The sequence below is a fragment of the Mus caroli genome, unplaced genomic scaffold (genome assembly GCF_978045245.1).
Source record: "Mus caroli unplaced genomic scaffold, Mus_caroli_1 scaffold_3, whole genome shotgun sequence".
NCBI classification, from domain to species: domain Eukaryota; kingdom Metazoa; phylum Chordata; class Mammalia; order Rodentia; family Muridae; genus Mus; species Mus caroli.
The window spans coordinates 65,808,254-65,826,596 of NW_028227258.1; the positions used below are offsets into that span (position 1 = coordinate 65,808,254).

The 18,343-nt window shown below is 43.2% G+C and overlaps 1 protein-coding gene across 2 annotated transcripts; it reads left to right on the forward strand.

Annotated features, from left to right (window-relative positions):
- The first annotated feature begins 4,936 nt into the window (after nucleotides 1–4,936).
- Ctxnd2 (cortexin domain containing 2) lies at nucleotides 4,937–16,093 on the forward strand. Of its 2 annotated transcripts, none has more exons than XM_085835274.1 (2): nucleotides 4,937–5,056; nucleotides 15,425–16,092. In XM_085835274.1, the coding sequence occupies exon 2, from the start codon at nucleotides 15,485–15,487 to the stop codon at nucleotides 15,662–15,664; it is 180 nt and encodes a 59-aa protein (XP_085691400.1). In that variant the 5' UTR covers nucleotides 4,937–5,056; nucleotides 15,425–15,484; the 3' UTR covers nucleotides 15,665–16,092. The 2 variants fall into 2 exon arrangements, with proteins under 2 accessions (XP_085691400.1, XP_085691401.1); XM_085835275.1 differs by lacking the exon at nucleotides 4,937–5,056 and adding an exon at nucleotides 5,129–5,180 and having other exon boundaries at nucleotides 15,425–16,093.
- Nucleotides 16,094–18,343: the final 2,250 nt, after the last annotated feature.

Below are 18,343 nucleotides of genomic sequence, written 5' to 3' on the forward strand. Positions count from 1 at the left end.
CACATGCACTTAGACAGATAAGTTTTTTAAAGATATTGTAGACCAGATGATGATACAAGCACTTGACCATCTAGAGTTTATTTTCCAACACAAGATAAGTTTCACTGTTCATCACACATTAGGAAAAATGACTAACACATTATTGAAAACATTTCAAACCACATCCAAGTGTTGCAACAGAGTTGGTAAATTCATTCCAGAGCTTAAGGCAACTGAGTCCAACTTCTACTTCCTCTCAAGTTGAAGCATTCAACTTTTGAGGTGACTCTGTTTCTTCATGTAGGGGCCTAGACTTGTCTCACCCTCCCCAGGACATTCTTATACTACAACCCCCCTACACACCCTTACTCCCTGACACTCATCAAACTCTGTCCTATCTTCAACTCTTTCATCCTAACATTTTCTTATTTTGTTAAAATTTACTACAGCCTAATCCTGAGGACTTAAGTTTCTTACAATCTATCACTGCCTCTTGCAACATCTGTCAGATGTCAGACTCCAACTCCAGGTATTGTAGCACCCCTTTTCCTATCCATCAGGCTAGAGGTTCCCTTCCTCGAACCGACTGGCAACTTGACTTTACCTACATGCCCACTGTCAAACGTGCCGAGTACCTCCTGGTCTTGGTAGACACTTTCTCGGGGTGGGTGAAAGCATTCCCACAACTAACAAAAGGGCTCAAACCGTCTCTGATTTCCTCCTTTGAGAGATCATCCCCCAATTTGGTGTCCCAGCCTCCTTCCAGTCAGACAATGGTCCTGAATTCACCTCCCAAATTTCTCAAACTCTATCTAAAGCCCTAGACATCCCTTGGCATTTTCCTATTCCCTACCACCCCCAGTCTTCAGGAAAGGTAGAAAGAACCAACCACTCTTTAAAAACCACTCTTGTCAAGCTGTCACAGGAACTTCACCTCGATTGGGTAAAACTCTTACCTCTGGCACTTTTCAGATTACGAGCTCTCCCCAAGCAATCTCTCCTCATCTCACCCTTTGAACTTATGTACTGACGTCCAGTCCTAACTCATGGTCTTTCACATAAATGTTCTCCCCTCCATTGCCATCTTCATTCTCTCCTTTGGAACTTTGGTGACCACCGTCTACCAAGGCCACATGCCTGTCAACATTGGAGACCAAGTTCTTCTCTCCCCTCTAGATAAATCAGCCCTCACCTCTCTCTCCTAAATGGCAGGGCCCTTTCAAGGTAATTCTCGTAAGTCCTACAGCTGCTAAACTCGAGGGACTCTCTCATTGGGTCTACTTGTCTCACCTTAAACCTTTCACCCCTCCACCTCAAAATGACTCCTCTTCCTACAGGTTGACCCAAACAGGACCCTGCTCTCTTAAGCTATAGAAGATGTCAAGACGAGCCACTTTGTGCCCATCAACTAACATTAGCCTCTGCTTCAAAAAAATAAAAGGAAAATGAATAAAAATTAAATAAATTTTAAGCTAAGAGTGGTGGCACACAACTTTAATCCCAGCATTTGGGAATTAGAAGAAGGTAGCTCTGTGTGAGTTCCAGGCCAGCCTGGTCTACATAGGGAGTTCCAAGTCAGACTGGACTACATAGAGAACTCCAGGCCAGCCAGAGCTACATAGTGAAGCCTTGACTCTAAGTCAATAAATAAGATATATTAAAAAAAAAAAAATCCCAGCAGCCAACATCTCCTAGGTTCTTTTCACTAAAGCTAGGCTGAACAAATCCCTAAATGAGGTCAATTCAGAGATCCATTGTATACCCCAAAAGGCTGACTGCAGACCCCTACTCCACTACCCATGGGTTTTACATAGGAGGTATTATCTGCACTATTAACCTTGTACTGTCTTAGTCATTGTTGTATTGCTGTGAAGTGACACCATGACCACAGCAACTCTTACAAAGGAAAGCTTTCAATTGTGGGCTTGCTTACAGTTTCAGAGGCTTGGTCCGTTATCATCATGGTGGGGAGCATGGTGGCAGACATGACAGGTGGCAGACATGACAGCTTGGAGCTGGAGAAATAGCTGAGAAATTCTGATCCACAGGCAGGGAGAGACAATGGGCCTGGACTCTTGAAAACTCAAAGCCCACTGCCAGTGGCACGCGTCCTACAAGGCCACACCTCCTAGTCCTTCCCGACAGCTGAGGACCAACCACACAAATATATGAGCCTATAGGGATCACCAGCTGCCCAGCCCCGGTGGAGTTACTAGCTCCGATTCGACCTAGTGGATCGCTTTCCTCCTCACCACAGGAGTGTCGGGAGTGTCGGAAACTTGATCTGTTTTAGCTGAAGTATTCATGAACCTTCTGCATTCAGGGTGCAGGGCAGAAGGGACCCAGCAAACAAACCTCTCTGCTTTCCTAGGAAGGAGTGTGAAAGAGTGAGAGGCTGCCAAGAGAAGGAGAGGACTGACCTAGCGACAGACAACAAACCTGGCCTCTGATGCCCCAAAGGTAAGCACTGGCCTTGTTGCCTTCGCTGGGGGACTCCCCCCCCACACCCCCTTGTTCTGAGTTTAGCCGCAGCTCTCATAAGCATGTGAGGAACCACTAGGGGACGTTAAGAACTTTGTTTTAGAAACAGAAACTTTCATCTGAGGGAGGTTGATCCTCTTGGCTGTGGCCTCTTTTGGATTTAAGGACATGCTAAGAAATTGTCATTATCTCTAGACAATATGTTGCATACCTGTATTCTCACACTCAAAGCAGAGGTAGCAGGATTGCTTTGAGTTTGGGACCAAACTGGGGTACACAAATATACTAGACCAGCCGGGACTACCTAGTGCAACCCTATCTTAAAATACTAATCCAAAGTTTCCATGATTATTTCTTCTTCACCTCTCCCTTCAGGGTTGTTACAGCCAGGAGAGAAAGCAGGATCTTTCTTGTTTGGATACGTCCTCCCCCCAACTCCCTCATCCCACGCCAAGGAGTGGTAGGCTACTGCAGATGGGGAGGATGAAGGGATCTGGGCAGAAAACACAGGAAGAAGTGACCAATCTTTCTGAAGGCTGACTTTGCATAAGATCATAAATGCAGCAGGACCAAGGTCAACATTAACCATTAGATTAACCGTACCTTCTTTTCTCTACTCTACTCCTGAGCAGTGCTATTTGGGTGAAATGAAATAATAAGCTACAAAAAGGAAAAAAAAATCTACAATAGATCCTCTCTTGGGAAAACAAATCTTGACTGTGCCATTTTAAATCCTGTATCTGTCAAGAAAATCCACCTCTTTTATTTTTTAAATTATTTTATTTATTTCTTTATTTTTGAGGCGGGACTTCTTTTGTAAGTCTCACTGACTCCCACGGTGTAGATCAGGCTAGCCACAGACTCTAGGTGACCCTCCCACCTCTGCTTCCTGATGTTGAACTGAAGGTGTTTGCCAGCACGCCCTTCAAGAAAAATGACTTTTTCCTGGTATGGTAACTCACACTTGGAATTCAAGCGTTCTAGAGGCTAGAGTAAGATTCCTGGAAATATGAAACCAGCCTGAACTGCCTAGTGAGTTCAAGGCAGAAAAAAGATATATAGTCAAAACCCCGATTTAAGAAAAAGAAAAAAAGGTTTTGTTAGGCCTCAGGCAGTCCAAATAACAGAAGCATTTCTGTCAGATAAAAGGCAGCACTCCTCAGGAACCTGTGAGACTGGTTCCCATCTGCCAAAAGGCTTAACTTTTCTTGCCTCTGGCTGTCTGTCTGTGGCACCTATCACAAGTACCTGTTACCTGTTTCAATGTCTACAGCAGCATTTTAAGCCCTTTCCTCCTCTGGTCTCCATCTCTTGCTGTCTTGCTCTCCCCATTAATCACTCCCAGTCTCCCTCCCTCCTAGCTAACCCTGGTCATGTCTGGTCTGCTGGCCATAATCAGTCTACTTCTTTCTTTCTTCGATCTAGACTCTTCCAAGTGCCTCTGGCTGTCCTTGCTCTCATATCTATAATAAAAACTTGAACCATGCCCTAGAACAGCCCTGTCCCAGTTTCTTTACTGTGCATAAAGTCAGTCTTTCTTTCTTTCTTTCTTTCTTTCTTTCTTTCTTTCTTTCTTTCTTTCTTTCTTTCTTTCTTTCTTTCTTCCTTCCTTCCTTCCTTCCTTCCTTCCTTCCTTCCTTTCTTTCTTTCTTTCTTTCTTTCTTTCTTTCTTTCTTTCTTTCTTTTTTTCCAGACAGGGTTTCTCTGTATAGCCCTGGCTGTCCTGGAACTCTCTTTGTAGATCATTCTGTTTTATCTTGAGATAGGCTGTCACACTGTAGTGCACACTGGCCTGGAACTTCTATTGTAAAACTCACATCCTCTCTCCTCTGCCTTTAGGATGCTTGATTAAAGACATGGCCACCCAAGTCTGGCTTCCAACAATTCGTTGGCTTTTTTTTTTTTTCCACTTAAAAATGTATTTAGACCTGAGTGTGGTGGCTCACACGTACAATCTTAGAATTCAGCTGGCTGAGATAGGTATGTTACCACAAGTCCGAGGCAAACCTGGACTACAGGGCAAGTTCTAGTGTGATGATAGCCTTTCTCAAAATAGCAACAGCAAAAATATTTAATTTTGTACCTAACTACTCATGTTTCCCTTTACTAAAGAGGTATCTGTAAACGTTAGTTCCTATAAAACCTAGATCTCTGCACATGAAAATAAGAGCCGAGGGTATTTTTATTTTTACTTTTAGGGAGAGAAGAAAGTCAGGAGCCTCGTAGCTCTGAGTGAGAAGTCAGTGGGTAAATGAGAAGGTCTTTGACTCTGGGTCCAGGGATTCCAGTGTCTTAGTGAGGAGGAAGCAGGTGGAGGGGATTCTGTGCGTTCTGGGTTCTGGATATTGCAGGGCTTCCATCTTTGGGTGTCTCCCTCAGTTCTACGAGCCTGACCCTTCCTGATTCAGAATCTCTGCTTATCGCCCTTCTATGCTCTCTTCTTCACAATGCAAACATTCCACTGTCTCCAGTTCTTCCGGTCTCACCCACTGTCATTTCAGTTAACCTCCCTGAGGTGTTTTCAACTGCAAATATCTTGCTCTTGGTAACTCCTAAATTCCAGTCCTACAATATGGTGTACCTCCCGAGCATTTGCGTAAGTACTTTTGATTTTGTTTGTTGTTTGTTTTAAGACAGGGTGGGTGTCTCTGTCTTGAACTTACTATGAAGACCAAGCTGACCTCAGAGTGGCCTCCATCTCCACAGTGTTAGGATTAAAGGTGAGTGCCATCGGCCAGGAGGGGGCAGCTCATTCCTTTAGTTCCAGCATTCAGGAGGTAGAGAAAGGCAGATCTCTGTGAGTTCAAAGCCAGCCTAGTGTAGAGTTAGTTCTAGGATAACAGCTACATAGAGAAGTCCTGTTTTGGGTGGAGAGGGATGTATGCCATCTGTAGCTACAGTTCTAGGGAATCTGGCATCATCTTCTGACCTCCAGCTTGTTTGGTTTGGTTTGTTTTTTCTGAGACAGTTTCTCTGTGCAGCCTTAGCTATCCTAGAACTCCCTCTGTAGACCAGGCTGGCCTTGAATTCACAGAGATCCACCTGCCTCTGCCTCCCAAGTGCTGGGATTGAACGCCTGTGCCTCAGTTTGTTTTTGTTCATTTGAGACAAGGTCTGTCTCTTTATGTATTCCAGCCTGTCCCAGAGCTCACTGTGTAGACCAGGCTAACCTCAAACTTAAAGATCCACCTGACTTGGCTACCTCAAACTAAACCAGTTATCATCATAGAAATATCAGCTATTTCTGAAATGAAGAGCTTAGCTAATGGCAACCTAATCTTTTTCTTTCTGCTTTATAAATTGCAGCCTCACAGTTTTATCATTTATCACTTCCTTATACCTTCCCATCCTCTATCATTCTGTGGTTTTGTTTGGTTTGGTTTTGGAGGGGATGAAATCTTCCAGCGCTTACATAGGGAGAGGATATTAATATGCTTCCATCCAGAAGTGGTCTGTAGGTTCCCACCTTAACTTATGTTTAACTCAGTGTTTAGAGCACATGTTGCTCTTCTAGAGGGCCATCATCTATTCAGGTGGCTCACAACCACCAGTAACTCCAGTTTTAGGGAATCCAATGCCCTCTTTTGGTCTTCTTGGGCATCTACACATGTGCACAGAAACACATACAGAGAGACACACACAAATAAAAATACAATAAATTTTAAAAAAATAGTACATAACTACTCTGGGACAAAACCAAAAGGTTGATATTTGTTTTTTATTATTATTATTATTATTATTATTAATTTGTATGTGTGCACACATGTATATGCATATGCACATACTGTGTGATCCAGAACTCCCCCTACAAGGGGAGCCACCGAGCCATCTCTCCAGCTCCTGCCCTTTTGTTTTGTTTTATTTTGGTCTGATGTCCACCATTCCTTTATATTGGGAAGACTTTCCTTCCTGTGACTCTTTGAGAGACAAAACCTCATTCCTACTCTAGAAGGTAGAAGGCTACAGAGGCCAAATGTTCCCTCTGGCCTTGACACTGGCAGAGAAGATGCTGGTTCACAACCCAGCCTTGACCAGTGTAATGCCCTCGCCAGAAGGGAACACGGGATGATACAAGGTGACACAGTTTATAACCCAGGCTTGGCAGCAGCAATATCCAGTGGTGGCAGCCATGTATCCTGCTGTCACTGCCCTGACCAGACCCTTCCTGCTGCTCACCAATGTCATTCCAAGTTTAGTGTACTGCCAACCGTGCATTCTGTATATTAACTCATTCCTCTCCAGAGAAATGCTGTCTAAAAAAAAAAAAACAAATGAAAAAAGAAAAAGAAAGGAAGGAACAAAATATAGATAAAGCCAGATGTGGTGGCACACACCTATAATCTCAGCACTCAGAAGGCAGAGGCAGGTGACGGGTCTGTGAATTCAAGGTCAGCCTGGTCTATATAGAGAATTCTAGGATATCCGGGGCTATATATGTAGAGAGAGGCCCTGGGTTTTTGTTTGTTTGTTTGTTTGGCTGGTTTGGGGGTTTTTGTTTGTTTGCTTGTTTTGTTTTTCGAGACAGGGTTTCTCTATATAGCCCTGGCTGTCCTGAAACTCACTTTGTAGACCAGGCTGGCCTCGAACTCAGAAATTGGCCTGCCTCTGCCTTCCGAGTGCTGGGATTAAAGGTTTAAAAAAAAACGCTAAAAGATAAATATAAAAAATAAAAATAAATAAAAAACTAAATAACAAAACAGGAAGAAAATTAGGTCAAATGTGGAGAGCCTTGGAGCATCATTGAGATTGGAGGCAGTGGGTGATTGCTGACTGATCTTGATCAAAGGCTGATCGATTCACACTTACTAAAATCACTTTGTGGTTTGGAGGAAAATCAGAGCATCTTTAGGAAATTGGTGTATTTATGAAGTTTGGCATCTGATTCGCAGAGTGCCATGGTAGCAGAGTGCTTAAAGAGATAAGATTGCCATTACAGAACTTATTACTTTGTATGGCAATCTCAGGACTAATGAAAAGTAGGCATGCAGAGTGAGGAAGCATTGCGATTCAGATCACAAGGGAAGCACCTAGCCTTGCTCGGCAAGATCGCATGGGAAAGAATGCTGTGTATCCTTTCCCATGCGATCTTGCCAGTGTACAGAGGCTGGCCTCTCCACTGAGGTGAAGCAGATATTTACCCTGCCATCTTCATCTTCTGACCATCAGGAGGAGCTCCAGGACAGCTTTCTCTTAAACTCTGAGGCTCCATTTCCTTTTGGTGAGCTAAGATATAATTCAGTCCTCCTCTTCATACTGTTCTCTTAATTCAGCACTTCACAATCCGAAAGTCCCAATTAGGATTTGGTTTTCTATGTTTTCCTTTTCTTTTTTTCTCTGAGATGGGGTTTCTCCATTTAGCCCCGGCTGTCCTGGAACTTGCTCTGTAGACTAGGCTGGCCTGTCTCTGCCTCCTGAGTGCTGGGATTAAAAGTGTTCACCAGAGCCGGGCGTGGTGGCGCACGCCTTTAATCCCAGCACTCGGGAGGCAGAGGCAGGCCGATTTCTGAGTTCGAGGCCAGCCTGGTCTACAAAGTGAGTTCCAGGACAACCAGGGCTATACAGAGAAACCCTGTCTCGAAAAACCAAAAAAAAAAAAAAAAAAGTGTTCACCAATACTGCTCAGTTTCTGTTTGTTTGTTTGTTTTTAGATTTATTTATTATTATACATAGGTACACTGTAGCTGTCTTCAATTGTGTTAGAAGAGGGTGTCAGATCTCATTACGGGTGGTTGTGAGCCACCATGTGGTTGCTGGAACTTGAACTCAGGACCGTCGGAAGACCAGTCAGTGCTCTTACCCACTGAGCCATCTCCCCAGCACCCTCTGTTTTGTTTTAATACTTGGTGGTTGTTATTGATTTTGATTTTAAGATTTAAAAAAATATCAGGTGAGGCTGGAGAGATGACTCAGTGGTTAAGAGCACTGACTGTTCTTCCAAAAGTCTTGGGTTCAATTCCCAGCACCCATATGGTGGCTCACAGCCATCTGTAATGGGATCTGATTCCCTCTTCTGGTGTGTGTAAAGACAGAATACTCATATAAAATAAATAAAAATGTTGATAAAAGTGCGAGGCAGTGGTTGCACAGACCTTTAATCCCAGTACTTGGGAGACAGAGGCAGGTGGATCTCTGTGAGTTCAAGGCCATCTTGGTCTACAAAGTGAGTTCCACCCAAAGTTACACAGAGAAAACCTGTCTCAAAAAAAATTTAACAAACAAAGCATTACCATGTGTGTTTGTGCCGTGCACATACGTGTGCACTTGCATAGGTACGTACCACAGCACTTACGTGGAGTTCAGATGACAAATTTATGGGGTCTATTTTCTCCTTCATATAGAGGACTGCATTCCAGACACGAGGTCTGTGTATCAGTGCCTTTACCTGCTAAGCCACCCACCACCCTGATTTTTTGTTATCCTTGTTTAGTTTTTGTTTAGTTTATTGCTCAAATGGAAAGAAATGCTAATTTCTTGTACTATAAGGGGATAGAATAGAGTTTATAACTACCTGTTTTGGTTTGTTGAGACAGAATCTCATGTAGCCCCAGCTGGTCTCAAGCTCATGGGGGTAACTCATGAAGTAAGGAGTCACCCTCATAAAGGCTCCAGAGACAGAGTTTTGCCTTTTTTTTTTTTTTTTTTTAGTTTTTTAATTTATTTAATGTATACTAGTATCCTATCTTCATGTACACCTGCATGCAAGAAGAGGACATCAGATCCCATTATTGGTTGTGAGCCACAATGTGGTTGCTGGGAATTGAACTCGGGTCCTTTTGAAGAGCAGCCGCTGCTCTTAACCTCTGAGCCATCTCTCCAGCCCTACAGAGTTTTCTCAAACAAGCCTTTAACTTTACCTATATGTGACTAGAAAGCCGGTTAACCCTCTCCTAGACCGTCTGTTGGCACTTGCTTGTCTTCAGGTTCTAGCGGTTTCTGTTTCAGGTTGAGGTCTTTGATCCATTTGGAGTTAGTAATTTCGGTCTAAATACATTATTCTGCATGTGGACATCCAGGCTTCCCAACACCATTGGCCAGAGATGCTTTCTTTCTTTCTTTCTTTCTTTCTTTCTTTCTTTCTTTCTTTCTTTCTTTCTTTATTTCTTTTTTCTTTTCAGCTTATATCTTTGGAATCTTTGTCAGTTATTGAGTGGCTGAAGTTATGTGTACTCATGTTTGGGTCTTGGATTTTGCTCCCTTGGTCTGCATGTCTGTTTTGGTGCCTCTACCAGGCTGTTTAATTCCTCTGGCTCTGTCATATACTTTGAGAACTGGGAATGCAGTTCTTCCAGCATTGGTTTCTGCTCAGGACTGTCTTCACTATCCAGGATTCTTGTATACATTTTCATATAAAATGTAGGATAATATTGTAATCCTGTGAAGAGAGAGATGAGGAACGTGGTGAGGGCTGTGTTGAATCTGTCTTAGCTGTAGGTAGGATGTCATTTTCACAGCTCCACCAATCCATGAGCAGGGCACATCTTCCAATTGCCTGGTGTCTTACTTTATCTCTCTTCAGAGTTTAAAGTTTTCGTTGTAGAGTTCCTTCACCTGCTTGGTTAAGTTTATTCCCAGATATTTTATTTTCTTTGAGGTTGTTGTAAATGGGAGACTGCCCATGGTCATCTCTGTAAGTTTTTTGGTGGTACGTAATAAGGTACTGATTTTTGCAAGTGGATTCTGTCTCCTACCATGTTGCTGAGTTGCTAAAGTTATCAGTTCTAGAAGTCCCCTGGTAGAATTTTGGGGATCTCTAATATGCAGTATCATATCATCTGCAAATAGCGAGAGTTTTGCTACATCTTTCTCTATTTGTGTCCCTTGAATTTCCTTCTCTTCCTTATTGCCCCAGCGAGCTTCTCAAGCTCAATGCTGTCTTGTTCCTGGCTTCAGTGGATGGCTTCAAGCTCTTCAACGTTTAGGAAGATGCTGGCTGTGTACTTCTTGCACCCAGCTTTTATTGTGTTGAGGTATGTTCCCTTCTAGCCCTACATTCTCTAGGACCTCTATTATGAAGATGGGTTTTGTCAAAGGCCTTTTTGTGTCTGTTGAGATGATCATGTGATTTTATTTTTTTACCTTTAAGTCCATTTCTATGACTTATTACATTTATTGACTTACATATGTTGAACCATGCCTGTGTTTCCACAATAAAGCCAACTTAGTCATGGTATATGATGTTTTTGATGTCCATATTCTACCTACCCTAGTGGTTCTTCAAGTGATTAACTACAGAATTACCACTATATGACCAATTAAATCTACTTGTAGGTGTATGCTTAAGACTGGCAAGATGGTCCAGCAAATAAGAGGATTAGCCACAAACTCTGACAACCCCTGTTCTAACCTACATGTGGTGGGAGGAGGGACCCAGTCCCCTCAAGTTGTATTCTGACCTCCACGTGCACTTGTGAACATACACACACATACATAGGGACACACATATACACATAAAATTCTAATAAAAAAAGAAACTGTATATGTTTGTATTTTACTGTCTGTAAAATACATCAATAAAATTGCTCTGATTGACTTGTTTCACAAGCAAGAGTCATCTGGGAAGAAGGAACCTCAATTGAAAAAAGGCCTCCATCAGCTTGGCCTGAAGGCAAGTCTTTCAGCCATTTTCTTGATTAATGATATATGTGAGAAGACCCAGCCACTGAGTTCATTGCCACCCCTGGCAGCAGGTGGTCCTGGGTGCTATAAGAAAGCAGGCTGAGCAAGTCATGAGGAGCAAGCCAGTAAGCAGCACCCCTCCATGGCGTCTGCATCAGCTCCTGCCTCTCAGTTCGTGCCCTAATGTCCTTCAGAGATGGACTGTGATCTGGAAGTGTAAGTTAAAATAAACCCTTCCTCCATCAGCTGCTTTTGGTGTTTATCATGGGAACAGCAAGGGAACCAGGACAAAAACCATTACTCAGTGGTAACACTGAGCCATCTCTCCCGCCCTAACTTAGCTTTTTGAAATAGTGTCTTTCAGTGAACCTAGAGGTTAGACTCTAAGATCTGTGTGTTTCCTTCTCCCAGCAGTGTGACTTTAGGTACCAGCTACTGGCTTTCATGTGGGTGCGGGACATCTGAACTCACCCCCCCCCCCACTTGCACAAGAAGCACTTTAACCCACTGACCCATGCCCCCGGGGCCTCTCAACTTACTTTAATCAAGATTCAGTGAAGCATGAAGTGCGTACATTTATCGTGTGTCAACATAGAGATTTGGCTGTCCCCCTTTGAAGGTGTAGCCACTGTTGTAATCAGTACAAACAGTAGCGAGATAGGCGCCTAAGACAAAGACTGATTCTGGAATCCCTATGCCTACCAACGCCTTTCAAAGGGCATCATGTGTTTCAGAAGGAGCAGGTGCCTGGAGGCTATTGTACCCAACAAGAGTCATTTCAGGTTAGGATGAGAGGCCTGTTGCTGTGAGATCTAAGGAGCATAAACTCTGTATGCCCCATCTCTATCTCTATCATGCTGAGGTCAGGAGCGTGTGAGATTTCTTCCCGTTGAGTGACTGCTATTTGGAAAGGGTCCTCAAGGATTGTACAGATGTTGACTGAAGCTTAACATTGCTCAAACACCCCACCGACAATCTCCACACAGTCACCACCAGATTTAAGCAGAAGGCAGCCAGGTCGATTAGTCCATTAACTCAGAAACACTCACTTCTTCCAGCTTCTCTCTCTCCTCCCTGGAGATGCTGGGGCCTCAGGGGAGAGAGAAGATCTATGGACATCTGAATCATCTGTAAAAACAAAATTGTAAAGCATTAGACTGTTGCTGTTTTTTTTTTAAAGATTTATTTATTTTATTTATTTATTATTTTATTATATGTAAGTACACTGTAGCAGTAGCACCAGAAGAGGGAGTCAGATCTTGTTACAGAAGGTTGTGAGCCACCATGTGGTTGCTGGGATTTGAACTTCGGACCTTCGGAAGAGCAGTCGGGTGCTCTTACCCACTGAGCCATCTCACCAGCCCTTGCTGTTTTTTTAAAATAATTCCATAGATACATGATTGACACACTAATCATCCGCACTCTATAATTAAATCATGATCAGCACATTCATCACGTTTTACATCTTGATCAAGAAAAAGGGAGCCCAGGATTTATGGGGGTTTGGTTGGTTTTAGTTTTTGTTGTTGTTGTTGTTTTTGTTTCTTCTTTTTTGTTGTTTTTTGTTTGTTTGTTTTTGCTTTTTGTTTTTCGAAACAGGGTTTCTCTGTATAACCCTGGCTGTCCTGGAACTCACTTAGTAGACCAGATTGGCCTCGAACTTAGAAATCCGCCTGCCTCAGCCTCTCCCGAGTGCTGGGATTAAAGGCGTGCGCCACCATCACCTGACCAGAACCCCTGTGTCTTTAACTCTAATCTTAGCAATAATTATTTGCTGTTTCTTTAGATTTCTCCATTCTAGAGTTTTTATTTTTTACTTTTATTTTTGTTAACATATAAAGAAATAGCCTAAACTAGGCTTTTATATGATTGGAATTATACAACATTCTGGGTTTGACTTTGGTTTTGTAACTGTCTTTCACTTATCATAATGCTTTAGATATCATCTGCCTAGGGGTCTAGTTGTTTTTTTTTTTTTAAGACTTATTTGTTTTATGCAAATGAGTGGTCTATCTGCATGTACACTGGCCTGCCAGAAGAGGGCATCATATCTCATTGTAGATGATTGTAAGCTGCCTTGTGGTTGCTGGAAATTGAACTCGGGACCTCTCAAAGAGCAGCCAATACTCTTAACTGCTGAGCCATCTCTTCAGCCCCAGACGCCCATCCATCTAAGTTATAGCTATATAGGTGGATGACTTTGAACGCCTATCTCCACCTCTGAGGTTCTCAGGTTATAGGCATGTGATAACCTGGACCAAATGAACTACTTCACCAACTAGCTTCAGGAATTGTTTTGACGGGTCACTTGTTTTTCTATTTAGAGTTTAATTTATTTTTTGACAATTTCATAGATTTATATACTATATTTTAATCATATTCATTGTTACCTTCTCTTGGGTCTCTTTCCCATCATAACCTCTTCTAGTCTCCCTAATGCATTCATGTCTTATGCATACGTGTGTTTATTCAAGTTGATATGAGACCCATTGAGTTTAACTAGAGCTGCTTACATGAGCATTGGTGGAAGAGTATTTACCAGGACCTTCACCTAGCACCTTCTAACTGCCACTCTCCCCTCATGGAGGGTGGACGTCATGAGCCTCTTCCCCAAGTATGATGGTGCTAATAAACACAGTGTCATTCGGTCTCGGGCAGGTGACCACAGACAATCTAGAACAATGAGTTCAGTAGTCATCCTATGTTCAAAAGCCAGCCTTCCTTCCCATCCTCTGGCTCTTATGTTCTCTGAGGCTCATCTTCCAGTGTTCTTGGTGCCTTGGAGCAGGCAATATAGATGTCTCTTTAGGGCTAGTCACTAAATAGTCATTTATTCTTAGCACTTTGATCAGTTGAATCGCTGCAATAACCACAAACCACCACAAAATGAGGCTTCTTGACCAACACTGGGAGGAGCACCAACCCATGAGCATAACCATAAATAGGGTTTGATGGGCACAACATGTCTGTTATCAAAACTACAGTAGTAGCTTCTATGCTAGAGCCCATAATGTCTCCAGTTACAGGATTCTGGCCAGCATTACAGTTTTACAGTACCTAGCATAAATTCCCTCCTGTGGATTGTGCCTCAAGTTTAATCAGAAAGCGACCCATTACCCCCATAACAGTCAAACAATGGTACAAACAATGCACACATTGTACCTGGCGGTTTGGGTGTTCAGTACACAGGATCTCATAAATGGGTAAAACTTAAAACTCTTTTAATGTGTGTGAATGTTTGCCTACATTTAAGTATGTGTACTGTGTGTGTGCTTAGACTTCCCAGAGGTCAGAAGACAGTGTTGCGTTTCCCAGAACTGGATTTACACGTGTTTATCGCTGCCACGTGGGTACTGGGAACCAGACCCAGTTTCTCTGCAAAGGCAGTAATGCTCTTAAGCACTGATAACTCCACACAAGCCCCATCAGCAGGCATAGCACCTTCCAACATTGTGAAAGATAGCCAGCAAGGAGGAAGCCTCCATTTCAGCTCCGATTGATTGTCTTGTAGTGATAGGTATCTCTAGTTTGATAACTTCTTACCTATCTGGTGGGTAATCAAATTTAGCCCTGGTGAACTATGTTTTAATAATTGAAATTAATCTCTGGATTTACATGATTTTTCATCAAAAGTTGAAAATGGCAGTACAGTCGCCAGTGATTGGAACAAACCATCTTCCGTTAGTCCGCACTGAGTTTAGATAACACAGCTGGGCCTGGTTCAGTGGCTAAGGACACCTGCTGCTCTTCCATGGGGACTGAACTGGGTCCCCAGCACCTGGTCGGATGCTTATAAGCTTTTAGGGATACAATTGCCTCTGACCTCTATGGACACCAAACAGACATGGCATACACATAAATAAAAAAAGAAAGATCTTTTAAAAGGTAATATTGAAGCCAGGCAAGGTGATACATGCCTTTAATTCCAGCACTCAAGAGTCACAGGCAAGTTGATCTCCCAGTGTTCAAGGCCAGCCAGGGCTACACAGTGAGATCCTGTTTCAAAGGAAAATTACACAAATTATGTACAATAGGTATTCTAGGAATTAGAAGAAAAATTGGGGAGGAATATGAAATTGGTGTGTTTAGGATTTTTGGTTCTTGTTTTTGAGACAGTCTCGCTGTGCAGCTCCAGCTGACCTAGAACTTGCAGTATAGACCAGCTGACCTTGACCTCACAGAGATCCACCTGCCTCTGCCTGCTGAGTGCTGCGATCAAAGGTGTGTGCACCACCAAGCCTGCCTCTCACATAGATAGACCTTGATGGCTTTTTTTCAACCCTAGGTTCCTTTAGTGTTCACACACTACAAATGCAAACTTGTTGATGCTCTTTTTTTTCCTCCCTAGAAATATGACAAATCTGAAGTTATCCCCGTGGAGGTAGCTGTGTCTGGAAGACAGTAAGAGATGTGTGTCCTCATGGAAGATTCCAGCATGTCCAATGGCATCGATGTGGACAAAGGCTTTGCCATTGCCTTCGTTGTCCTTGTGTTTGTGTTCCTAATAGTGATGGTTTTTCGGTGTGTAAAGTTGGTGAAGAATCCCTATGAGGTCAGCTCTACAGCTGCAGACCTGCCTCTGAATTGAAGTACCATCAAACCTAGTGGTCTCCTCTTGACAAGAGACTTGCAATCATTTTTGGGTCTTATACAGCCAAGACTTGCCTCGAAACCCTGAACCCTGTTTCTCCTCCCCCTCCTAAATACCAGGACTACAAAGAATGCTCCATCACAACATTTAAAATCTTTTATATTGATGTGTATGATCCATACTTTATATCCCCTTACCTCTGCATTTCTCAAGCTCGCAATCTTATGTTCTGTAACAAGCATGTAGGAGTATCTCACCAGAGAGAAAAGTGGGGCTATTTTTCGTTGTTCTTTTTCAGGGAATCCATTACTAAAGTTGAACTTATTGACTAGACTAAGGCTATGAGTTTCAATTGTCCCATATCTAATGTCCCTGGGGTAGGACACTGGAACTTAATTTAATGATGTTATATAACATAATGCTATGCTTGGTGAGGCCCATCTGAAACTAGAAACTAACTAGGACATGGCCAAATGTATTTGTTCCTTAAGGAAAGTAGAAGGGACAAGCATCCAACAAGACCTATTCAGGGTGTCAAATCTGCTTTCTTCTCAAGAGGGTGGAGCTCTATGCTACAGGTGGTCTAATGTGCCTTCTGAAGTAAGCCCCCCAGGCTCTGCCAGCCAACGTTCCCTCAGCTGTAAAGTAATACGGGTGAACTGAGCATAGCTCCAATAGGTAGGTATTCATAACCTAATCCCTGAATGCTAGGGACATGCTCTGATTGGGGGAAAGTGTTTGAAAAATAATCAAGACTCTTAAACCAGCACATGAGAGTCAGAGGTAGGAGGATTGCTGTGAGATCTTAGCATGAGTCATATAGAGATTTCACAGGAGATGCATGGTCAGGGGGAAAAAGCCACATCAAGACGAAGATGGTGACAGAGGTTTGAGTTGTGCAGCCACAAGCCAAAACCTGCCAGAAGCTGAAAGAGAGGAAGGATTGTCTCCTGGGGCCATTGGTTGTATGGCCTCACCAACAACTCAGGTGTGGACTTCTTCACTTGATGTTAGTCAAATAGCCAAGAAGCCATTTAGCAATCTCTGCTCTCCGGAACATGAGAGAATACACTTCTATCTCTTTATACCACAAAGTGGTTGGTGGCAATCACAGGAAGCTGATAGACAACTCTGCCTATCATCAGTTTTCTAGGGGCCTGTGTGTGTGTGTGTGTGTGTGTGTAACCTGGACTCTTGTGTGTGTGTATGTGTGTGTGTAACCTGGACTCTTGTGTGTGTGTGTGTAACCTGGACTCGTGTGTGTGTGTGTGTGTGTGTGTGTGTGTGTGTGTGTGTGTGTAACCTGGACTCGTGTGTGTGTGTGTGTGTGTGTGTGTGTGTGTGTGTGTGTGTAACCTGGACTCTTGTGTGTGTGTGTGTGTGTGTGTGTGTGTGTAACTTGGACTCTTGTGTGTGTGTGTGTGTGTAACCTGGACTCTTGTAACCTGGACTTGTGTGTGTGTGTGTGTGTGTGTGTGTGTGTGTGATACCTGGCTCCAGAAATGACTCAGTTCTTGCTGCTCTTCCTGAAGATCCAAACTAGGTATGGAGCAGCCATGATGGTGTGTTAGCAGCTTTCTTCCCCAGCATGTCCAGTGTGAACCTGCACATGTGAGCAGGAGCTGTCTCATTAGGTTCCATTCCCACATTCCTTCTTTTATGCAATACTGGCCTCAAAGCCCAAGGCTGATCATGCTGGCAACTTGGATGTGCTGAACGAAACCACAATGTGCTTTTCTGCTCTCTCTTGCTTCTTTCAGCAGAGTTTGAGATTTTTATTATACTATTTTAGTATAGACTCAAGCAGGAGGGTTAGAAGAAAGAGAAATTCAGAAAAAAAAAAAGACATAAAAAGCGCTTATCCGTGGACTTCTCAAAGATGAGTTGTGATTTTTTTTTTCTTCCAGGGTTGGGGGTGGAGATGGGGTGGTCAGGTCTCCCCTCTTTTTCTGCTCAGACTCAGTTATCATCCCGTCTCAGCTCTCCAAGTGCTGGGACCACAGGGACAGATGAAAGATTTTAAAGGATTTTCACTGTGGTGGTGTGGGTTGTGCTGGGATCCAAAGGCCTCTTCCTTGGGGACTGTACCTCTCTAATAGTTTAGTGAGAGTGCCTTTTAAATGCCTCCTCCCCTCCCCCAACTGCTTCTACTGTTTTGAGGTTCAAACTCAGGAATTTTCACATGCAAGACAAGTGTTTACCATTGGACTAAGCCTCAACTCCCACCTTCCCACACTGCAAAGTATATTCTGTAAGTAGTACAAAGCCAGAGTTCCTCAGCTAATAAAGAGCAGCTAGAGAGAGCTCAGGGGTTAAGAGCACTCGCTGCTCTCACAGAGGACACAGGTTCAGTTCACAGTATTCCCAGAGCAGCTCACAGCCATCTGTAACTACAGCTCCAGGGAACCAATCCCTCGGGCTTCTGCAGACATGTGCACTCATGTTCATCTACATGTAATTTATAAAAATAATAAAAACACCTTTTAAAACTTTGTGGGTTTTTTTGTTTGTTTTTGAGAACAGGGTCTCACCATGTAGCCTGAAATTCACTCTGTAGAGCAGGCTGGCCTCAGACTCACAGAGATCCACATGCCCCTGGTTACCTGATGCTGGGATCAAATGTGTGACTCATAAAAACAAATCTTTGTATTGGGGACTTTTTGGATAGCATTGGAA

Coding starts and splice junctions, on each gene's coding strand:
- Ctxnd2 (XM_085835274.1), top strand. CDS start 15,485: ATGTGTGTCCTCATGGAAGATTCCAGCATGTCCAATGGCATCGATGTG.